The sequence below is a fragment of the Sciurus carolinensis genome, chromosome 5 (genome assembly GCF_902686445.1).
Source record: "Sciurus carolinensis chromosome 5, mSciCar1.2, whole genome shotgun sequence".
NCBI lineage: Eukaryota > Metazoa > Chordata > Mammalia > Rodentia > Sciuridae > Sciurus > Sciurus carolinensis.
In genome coordinates, this window is record NC_062217.1 from 175,590,454 (window position 1) to 175,600,699 (window position 10,246).

General features: G+C 56.3%; 1 protein-coding gene across 14 annotated transcripts in view; it reads left to right on the forward strand.

The window, feature by feature from the left end:
- Nucleotides 1-1,806, forward strand: part of Lrrc27 (leucine rich repeat containing 27) — a 28,219-nt gene extending 26,413 nt beyond the window's left edge. For all 14 annotated transcript variants that reach the window (XM_047553737.1, XM_047553726.1, XM_047553727.1 and 11 more), the window contains one exon: nucleotides 1,488-1,806. In XM_047553737.1, coding sequence (XP_047409693.1) covers nucleotides 1,488-1,628 — 141 coding nt within the window. In that variant the 3' untranslated portion in view covers nucleotides 1,629-1,806. The remainder of the gene's footprint in view (nucleotides 1-1,487) is intronic.
- The last annotated feature ends 8,440 nt before the right edge of the window (nucleotides 1,807-10,246 follow it).

The following is a 10,246-nucleotide window of genomic DNA, read 5'->3' on the forward strand; positions in this document are numbered from 1 at the left end:
GGGACGAGGCCCGGCGTGTCCAGGACATGCCAGGACCCTGCTCACCTCCCAGGCCTCTCAGCTGGCCAACACAAGGCTACGGGCCCCTGCCTGACCTGTGGACATGGCCCCAGGGCCTTCTGAGGGATGGGGAGCCACAGAGGCCTCTGGGGAAGCCCGGTGTGAAGGAGGAGCCCCCCCAAAGCAGGCGGAGAGTGAGCTTGGGAACATGGGACCTCACTGACGACAATCAAAGGTCGCCAGCCAGCGTCCAGACCCTCCAGGCGACCAAAGGACATACTGCCACCTTGACACACAGCAAGGCGCCGTGACACTCAGAGGCTCCAGCGCCCAGGGAGAACTCCCGAGTAGAGCCAAAAGGGAAGCCGTTTTAAAGGATTTGAACCAGTGGACAAAACTGAGCAAACCCCCCGGAGTGAGGCGAGCCAAGAGATTCTGAACCCGCGTGGAGGCTGGCCTCCGAGATTCAGCCTCTCCTGGTGCGTTCCCGTCTAGAGCAAGTGAGGGGAGAGCGCTGAGGAGAAAGGCAGGGTCCCCAGGAATGGCTGTGCTTCAGAAGAGGGCCCACCTGGCCTCTCCGTGGAGGTGGATGATGATCCTGAGCCCAGGGTGGACGCCAGTAAAGGCCTCCGACCCACCATACTCAGACAGGAGACGTGGGCACAGCCTTTGTGCCAAGGTCTCTTTGGGAGCCAGCCCGTGTCCATGGCTCTCTGGGGACAGGATTTGGCCAGAAGGAGCATCAAGAGCCGGCCACTTTGGGAGATTGAAGGGCAGGCAGGCAGGCAGGCGTGCAGGAAGGGGTGAAACTACAGGAGGCAGTGTCCACTCCCACAGGGAGGCCACGTCTGCTTGAGGCACAGTGACCGGCGCACACTCACGGGGTCAGAAGGCAGCAGCGCTTCCCTAGTCACCATGGCTCAGCCCGGATGACGGGAACCTCAGCGTGCCGCAGCCACAGCCCGCGCGGGGCTGAGGGGCTGGGGGCACAGGTGCAGTGGGCCCCAGGAGGCAGGAGGGAGGACCCAGGACTGAACTCCTCAGGGTGGGGCCAGGCACCGGCAGGGCAGAGGTGGGCAGGGCCTGCCCGGAGCCACTGGGGCCTCCCTCCCTCAGGCAGCCGGCTACACCAGCACCTCCTCCTGTTGGACCTTGCTCTGGCCTGCAGGCTGCACGGAGCCTGGGCTTGGAACAGGTGTGTGCTGACCTGGGGAGCAGGCTGGCCCTGCGTGTGGCTGTGGGGGTCGGCCCCCAGGACGGTCTCAGGTCTCACCGGCCTGTGGCGGCACTTCTGCAGCAAGGCCTGGGGTGGGGCCAGCCTCGGGGGGTCCTCTGTTCACCACACCTTCAGGACACCAGGTGGGGCCTGTTGGGCTCCCCAAGATGAGTGGCCCGCGTGGCTGATGTCCTCGCACAGAGGGACAGCATGGAAGCCCCTGGGCAGGCCGCACCTCTTACTTCCTCTCTCCTCCTCCTCCTTCCCAAAGGCCAAGAGGCTGCAGGACGAAGTGATGAAGCTGAACCTGGACTCCAGCTTGAGCAGAGCAGCCGAGGGCGGCCTTTGCGGAGGCCTGGCTCCCCCGCCAGCATCACAACCTCCAAATATGCTGTTTAACAGGAGACACTGAGCAGAAGACGGGACAGCACCGCGACGTGGGGAGGGCCACCTGGCAGTGGGCTGAGGCCAGCGGCTGGGCGTCGCCCGTGCCAGGGGTTTCACAGGCGGCTGTTGATTTTAAATAGACCTGGGTTTCTTTTCTGAGGCTGTAGAAGGTTTAACTGCATTAAAAGGAGATCCTGTGGACACCCCGGGGTTTCTCCTCTTCTCTGTTTCTGCCAGTCCAGGTGATGGCGCATTTGACTGTCAGCCACTGACACAGAGGGGCACCCTGGTCACAGGCCTGACCGCAGTGGGCATGAACCGGTTTCTGGGTTCAGGGCAGGGCAGGGTCCCTGCGGTCAGCCCAGCAGAGGCCCACCTTGGGCCTGGACATTGCCAGAGAGATTGTGGACGTGTATATTTCCTCTTTCGGGCATGCTAGTTCTGCTGCATGCGTGTAGGAACTACGTCGCTAGACGCCTAGAGCTTGTTGCGCGAGCGCTGTGACTTTCTCTCTGTGCCTCTCCTTTTCCTCCTCCCTTGAGGGCTGCCTGGTCGATGTTCCCGTAGGCGTCCCACTGCTGCCCTGTTTCCCGGAAGCATCTTCCCTGGTTCACTGTCTGCCTTCCTGTGTGTCCTGCGCATCTCGTGGAAACCCCGCGTGGGCGGGTCTTGTTCTCAGGACGGAGCCTGAGGGCGCCCTTACGTGTGGGGCACTTGTACACGCGGTGGTCTGAAGCCTGCCATCCTGCTGTTGGTTTTGTTTACTTTATGATTTTGCTCCTTTATTCTCCCTTTACTGCTTTCCAAAAAGGACAGAAATGTCTGACTCCCCTCTGGCTCGTCTGTTGGAGGGTCAGCGGGGCCTTTCTGGGCTGCTCCTCCCATGTGGCCGCAGCAAACACACTTGGCTTTGTGTCTGTTAGGGTCCACCTTCCAGAAGCCGCATGGCCCTACATATTTCTTGGAAGTTCTGTTCATGGTCTCTTAACATCTTTCCTCCATGGTCACCTTTGTTTCCAAGACTATATTTTGTGTTCGTTGCCTGAAACTCTGTTTTCCAAGTGTTCTAATCTGTTGGTGATGCTTTCCATGGAATTTAAATTTGGTTTATTGTTTCCTTCATTTTGAGGGTTTCCGCTTGATTTTTTCAGAATCTCCGTCTCTGTGTGAGGTGACCTACCACCTCCTGTGCTCCCTCTGATCTCGCTCCTCCATCACCCTCCCTTCACAGGCTGGTCCTACAGAACCTCATCCTCTGCTGCGCCCTGGTGCTGATGTGCTGGACATTGTCCTGCGTGCACAGGTGCCCAGGGGGCAGGCGTCCTCCCACATTGCCGGCCAGTGCCCACTCCCGCCTGCTCTCTCATCGAGTCAGGGATGATTTCCGCTCCTCTAAAGAACTTTGTGTTTTACGGTTTCTTTGTACTGTGGTCATGGTTCACCTGGCAATTAATTCCCTTAGAATTTGTCTGAACACAAATGTAGTTTGCCTGTGTTTCTGCTTAGGATAGAATTCAGGGCTGGCAGTCTTCATCATCCCCCGCACTTTAATGCTCTTATTCCACTGTCCTCTAGTTCCCATGGGTTTTGTAAAAAATTCAGATTTTTTAGGGACCAGAGTTGTGGCTCAGTAGTGGAGCACTTGCCTAGCATGTGTGAGGCACTGGGTTTGAGTCTCAGCACCACATATAAGTAAATGAATTTTTAAAAAATGGTCTACCAACATCTAGGAAATTTTTTTTAATTCAGCTTATGAATTCTTTCAGCTCTGGTGGCTAAAAATTCAGCTTATGGTGCCTTCTTTGAAGGTAATGTCTTTTCCTCTGATTGTCTTAAATAACTTTTTGATCTTGGTTCTTAGCCAACTGTATTGTGCATAGCTGCTGTTTCCCTTTTACTTACCTTCAGAGAAGCCAGAACTTCCAGAATCTGGGAGTTAATGTCGTTCAACACTTTTGTGGAATTCTCCGCTTTTTTTTTCCCCCCGTTCTCTCTCCTTCTTTCTGAACCTCAGTTCCATGACACCAAGCTGCCATGGGCTGTGCTCTACACATCTCTCTTGTTCTTTCCATTCTTTATTACTTTTTATACTTCAGCTTGGATATTTTCTGCAGACATAGTTTGGAATTTACTAAATTCATCTTCTGCTCTGCCCTGCAAAAAAACCAATGAGGTTTTTCTTCATCAAAAATGCAGCTCAACTCGCAATAGTTAAAGAATGGAACCAACCTAGATGTCCAGCAAATGACTGGATAAAGAAAATGTGGCATATATATATAATGGAATAATACTCAGCCTTAAAGAAGAATGAAATGATGGCATTTGCTGGTAAATGGATAGAGCTGGAGAATATCATACTAAGTCAAATAAGCCAATTCCCAAAAAAACAAAGGCTGAATGTTTTCTCTGATATGCAGATGCTAATTCACAATAAATGGGGTGGTTAGGGAAGAATAGAGGTACTTTGGATTAGGCAGAGGGGAGTGAAGGAGCCTAAGGGTAAGAAGGATAGTAGACTGAATCGGCATTATTACACTATGTTCACACATGACTACAGGACCGGTGTGATTCTACATCATGTACAACCAGGAGAACGAGTGTTATACTCTATGTATGTATGAAGAGTCAACGTGCATTCTGTTGTCATGTACGACTAATTAGAACCAATTCTTTAAAATCTGCTACAGCCCAGGCACAGTGACCCACACCTGTAATCCCAGAACTTGGGAGCCGAGGCAGGAGGATCATGAGTTCAAAGCCAGACTCAGCAACTTAGCAAGGTCCTAAGTAACTCAGTGAGACCTGTCTCTAAATAAAATGTAAAAAGGGGCTCAGCTCAGTGGTCAAGGCTCCTGGGTTCAATCCCTGGTACCAAAAAAAAAAAAAAAAAGATGTGCTACAGGCTGGGGTTTTGCTCAGTAGAGGGCACTTGCTGGTAGGCACAAGGCCCTGGCTTCTGTCCCCAGCCCCCCACCCACCGAAAAAAAGAAAGGAAGGAATAAATCAGGCTTTACTGTAGGGAGGGAAGGAAGGAGAGAGGAAGGGAGGGGGAGGGAGGGAAGGAAGGAGAGAGGAAGGGAGGGGGGAGGGAACGACCCGGGTCGGGTCTGGGGTGCAGGGGACGCACGGCCGGCCGCCGTTGGCCAGGCCGCTGGGCACGCGGCACATCTCTGCGCTCTGCGCTCCCCTGGGGGCCCTGCAGGCACTCGCCATCGCGAGGAGCTGGCTGGAGCTCCTGGCAGGTCCACCTGGGCTTCCCATCCCTGCTGCAGCCACCAGAGCTTGCAGTCCGCCTTTCCCACAGGTCTATGACACATTCGTCATGAAGGTCGAGGGTCAAGCTTCAGTCGCTGGGTTTCTGGCCCCAGGACGCTTGTGATCAGAGGCCATTTCTCAGTGAAGCCGTCCTCCTCAGCCCTTTTGCGCGTCTTCTGCCTCTCTTGTCTCAGAGTTTCATACTGTGGGCCGATGCTGCATGTTAACAAGCCAAGTGTGGGGACGAGGGGGGCATCCCCAGGACTGGCTCCCGCTGCCCAGCAGGCAGGGGGCGAGGTCGACACCGCCAGCCCACTGGGCTGGAGCTGGCTGGAGCCATGCCCTCTCCCCAGGACAGCGCTGGGCTCCCCTGGGACCCTGCACCCTGCATGTTCACACCACAGTGTAGCTGTGGTGCCACTCAGCTGGCCCCTGCCCTTCCCGTAGCCTCCCGCACGCAGGCTCTGGGCTTCCCGGGCCTGGTCCTCCCAAGTGCCTGTCACTCATCCTGCCCGGAAGCCACCTTCTGTTCCCAGGATGCCTGCAAATCACTTCACTTTAAGTGTGCTGCTCCTGAACAGAGCACAGGTGAGACTCAAGACTGGCTTGTATTAAAAACCTGCAGCCAACAGACGATGTGGCTGCTGAGCACTCAGTGTGGCCACTGCCCTGCTCCAGCCACACCTTTGGCCGGTGTGAGCTGTGGTTCAGCTGCTGTCCATTCTGTTACCTCCTCGTCCATCACAAGGTGCACTGAATTTTGTCTGCTAATAGTTGCATTCCAGTACCTTCCCCCACAAGCAGATGGCGACTTATTGCATTTTGAGAGCTGACTATCAGCTGGCTTTCTGCGCTTCCCCCAACCCTTTCGCTTCCTGTCCTCTCCCCACCTTGGCTGAGGACTAGAGGATGTCTCCGTCTGACCCTCCCGCCCTTCCTAGGTTTTCAATTGCCAAGTGACAGACCCCCTGGTCCCTGCTTGGAAGGTGCTCCCACCTGGCCTGCTCCTGACTGGGCCTGCTGTCAGCTGCTTCCCACCTCTGACCCCTGTGTCCTTGAGTCCTGTGGTGGAGCATTGGGGTGGGGCGCCCAGCAGGTGCCATCTGTGCCATCTCCCCTAGTGACCCAGCCAGTCTGGGCCTGTGCTCCTGGGTCTGTGCTCTGGTGCTCAGGGGTGTGTTTGCTGGCCCTGGCTCACACTGGCTCAGGGTGAAGGCCAGGACCCTCAGGTGTCAGCTGTGCTGCAGGGATGGGTGGGGTTGTGGTGGCTGCAGCTGAGTCAGCCTCACGACCAGCAGCAGTGGCCAGTTCCAGGAAGTGTCAAGAGCCATTGGTAGAAATGGCCAGATGAGTGGGTTTGCTGCCTGCAGTCACCCGGGCCCATGGCACCTCAAGGCAGGATGCTTGGTGAACCCACGCGACCACTGCAGGGCCAAGGGGTGAGGGGCACAGGGCCCAGAGAAGCAGCTGCCCTGCCCTGCCCTGCCCTTGGGACTGCCACGCCGGGCCACGACAAGGTGTGGACAAGCATTCAGCAAGCACTCTCCTGACTCTGCCTGGGGAGCACGGCCCTTACCTGACGTCCCAGGAGCCTCAGAGTCCTGCAATCAACATGAGCACCAGAAAGCAGGTCAGGCCCACGGCTGCTGTGGCAGCCCAGCCCAGGGCAAGGGCTGCTGGGACCCCTGCAGCTCCACTCAAGTGTCAGAAGGACTCCCAGTGTGAAGCCGGGGTGGGCCTGGGGTAGAGTCCAGGTGACTGGGAGGTCCTGAGGCAGCTTCCCACACACTGGCCAAGGACATCTTGTCCTTCCTGGGGGAAGGACCAGATGGGGACAGGGCCCTCAGGCTGCCCAGGGGAGACATGGCCGTGCCAGTGAGTGCCAGTCTGTCTGGGGCAAGGCCTTGGGGCCGGAGAGCTCCTGCCCTTCCCTCGCCAGTGGCCAGGCAGAGCTGGGTGCTCTGCAGGCCCTGGCAGAGCGAGCCTGATGCAGCAGGCACAGAGGTGAGCAGGTCTCGCTGGGCTCAGGCTGGACGCTGCTGGATGCTGGGAGCCTGCACAGTCCCCAGTGCAGAAAGGCACATTTTCTGGCTGAGAAGAGCCAGTTGGAGGCTCCAGGCAGCCTGAGGCCCAGCGGGCTGCAGAGCTGAGCTGAGTGGGGAAGTTTTGCCGGGCCATGAGTCCACCAGCCTTTAACTGAAAAGGAGCACCAGGTGGCCTCAGCCCCTGGGAAAGGTCTTCAGCCCCAGCGCTGGGCCCCAGCCCTGGGTCTGCTTCTTGCAGGTGGCGACTTCCCTTCCAGCAGAGCAGCAGCCTGGGTGGGGGGAAGGGTGAGCCAGGGTGGGGAGCTTCCCTCTGAGGGTGGCGGCCCCTCGGTAGCAGCCAGCACCCTGCAGGGTCTGGCAAGGCCTCCCTGGAGCTGTGGAGGTAGGAGAGGGGCACGTGCAGAGACACTCCAAGGGCAAGAAGGCCTCGGGACCCCCACTGGGTTTGGGGGACCCTGATGCGAACAGGAAAGGGTCCACAGGAAGCCCTCCGGGGTCTGCTCCGACGGAGTTGCCACTGCCCTGGAGGGAGGGGCACAGCCTTCCCAGCAACAGTGCCCACTGCCCACCTGGCCTCGACGCTGGCCAGGCGCCCACTCTAGAAGTGGGAGTGGAGGCGGGTCCAAGAGTAGGAGGTGACAGTGTCCTCCAAAGCTGGCGCATGGAAACACTCGTGTGCCAAGAGGCTGTTCTCAGCTGCCCCAGAAGTGGGTCACAGAACTAGTTTAACTGTGAAAGATGACCACGCTTTTAGGAAACGAAAGCTCACTTTTTAGCATGAGGCTCAATATTGCCATAAGGTAAGAAACAAAAACCCCACACAAGACTCCTGCCAAAGTAGGAGGGCCCTGGGCCCAGGCGGGTTTCACGCACAGGTCTCTTCTCTGCCGCAGGGCCTGTCCGTCTGGAGTTGCCGGATGTAGGACTGGCAGGAGCAGAACCAAAACTAGAGCTTGGTACGCCGGGTGGGCGCAGCTCCCTCCAGGGCGAGTTTCGTAAGAATGTGACACTCAGTTCAGCTGCCTCTTCCCCTTGGCCTCTGCACAGAGCGGTCAGAGAATGTGATTCTCCAGAATGTTCCTTTCACATATTGAAAATGTGAGTGCTTGCTGTGTTCAAGCACCGAGCCAGGTGCCAGGACCCTGGAGTGATGTCTCCACCGTGAGTCCTGCTCCTGGTACCTCCACACACAGGTTCCCACCAGGAGCCCCATGTGCTCTGGACCAAGGCTCCCAGGACATTCCTGACTGTGTGCTTTCTGACCTCAGGTCTGAGCTGCTGGGCCAGGGCGTTTTCCTGGAGAACTGCAGGCTTTGGGAATATTGTCCCCCACAGGCCACTTCACACTCTTCCTAGAGGTCTTCCCCAGAAAGGCCACAGTTTCCTCAACTGCTGATTCTTGCAGCATAGCCCAGTTTCTGGTCAAGCAGATTGGACCAACACAGGGAAAATTCCCCCTCTCTCCAATACTGGGATGTCAAGGGTTAACTTCCAACCAGGGAAACAGGGGTCTGGGCAGTGCATTGACCCTGGGAACACCTTCCAGGGGACAGTCGAAATTCTCCATGGAGTAAAGAAAGTCAGTTCTCAATGACTCAAAGCCAGTTTGAGATGCTCTGTCTAGGTTACTTTGTCAAGGAGAACAGAATTATCTCAAGGAAGAAACACCAAGCACAGTCGGACAGAAGGGCCACAGATTGTTTTGAAACTAAAACAATCATTCAGGGAAGAGATCGCCATCCTCAAAATATCCTTGCTCAGAGGCCTGCAGCTGCCGGCCTCTTGGGCATCAGCCTGGAGAACATTCTTGTCCCCTACTGAGAGCCATGCTGGCCATGGGCTGCAAGCATGAGGGAGCACACGTGTCATAGGGCACGTGTGCGCACAGAGCAACTCGCTGGAAGCACTTGCTGGGCTCCACTGCAGCTCCGCTGGCCTGGTCAAATCCTGCACCTCTAGAGCATGTGGAACGCAGTTTGCTTCTCCTGCCCATCCCTGACCACACCGCAGGGCCTTGGGGGATGGGGGGAGCTGCAAGGAAGAACAGTGGTGGTGGCAGTGATGGTGGTAGTGATGATGGTAACAATGATAGTGGTGGTGGGGACGGTGATGATGGTCATGGTTTAGTGATAGTGGTGATGATGGGGTGGTGACGAAGGTGGTAGTGATGGTGGTGGTGGGGATGGTGGTGACGGTGATGATGGTCATGGTTGGGTGATGGTGATGAGGATGGTGGTGATGATGGGGTGGTGACGAAGGTGGTAGTGATGGTGGTGGTGGGGATGGTCGTGGAGATGGGATGATGGTTGTGGTTGGGTGATGGTGATGAGGATGTGATGATGGTGATGATACTGCGGGTGATGATTAATGGTGATGGTGGTGATGGCGATTATGGTGAGGGTGATGATGGTGGTAATAGTGATGGTAGTGATAATGGTGGTGGTGGTAATGATGGAAATGGTAGCTGACTCTTGTTGAGTCCCTGCTGAGAGTTGGTGCTATGCTAGGTACATCATGAAAATCAACTTAATCTGCATTATATGCCTAAGTGATAGGGAGCATCATCATTCCCATTGTACAGATGAGTACACTGAGGCAAAGGGAAGGCAGACAGTCCCCAAGGTCACACAGAAGATTCTGCTGCTCAGAGTCTATGCTCTTTGCCAGCTCTCTGCACAAGCTCCAGTGCAACTGGGACAGGTTCTGCACCCAGTTGGGCCTTTGGGATGTTTCCCTGTGGGAAGTGCTGTCATAATCTTGATAATCCATAGGGCAGACCCTGAATGATGGTCAGACAGAACAAAACAAGTCTTGCAGACCCAAACGTCCCTTTAAGAACGTCCTGACTGTAACAGAGCGACACAAGGTTCTGTGACCTGCAGGGAGGTTTGGGTTCTCTGGCTGTAAAACATCCTTTGAGCCCCTGCCTTGAAAGATACCACAATGCTATTGCCCAGGCCACCTCGGGGAGCTTGGCTCCCCAAGATGCCCTGGTGAGGAGGGGAGGGCTCGTATGCCAATGCTGCTCTCTCTACCTGTGCCACACGGCTGCTTGAGACATCCGACCCTGCCTCATCCTTGTTCAACGGCCTCAGCCTCTGCCCTTCCTGTCGACTGCCGGGCGTGAGGCCTGCCCCCAAGGAAGCCGAGGCTCAGGCATCAGGACCCACCCCTCTGGCCTCTGGGAACCAGCTTCAGAGGAATCTGTGGTCTCTGATGCACAGCTGTGGCCTGCACAGCCTCTAGGCAGACCAGGCTCCTTTGATCCCATATCAGAAGAGCCCATCCTGACAAAGCCCGGCCATGCTTCAGGAGACTAGCGCAGCTGGCCAAGCCCCGTGAG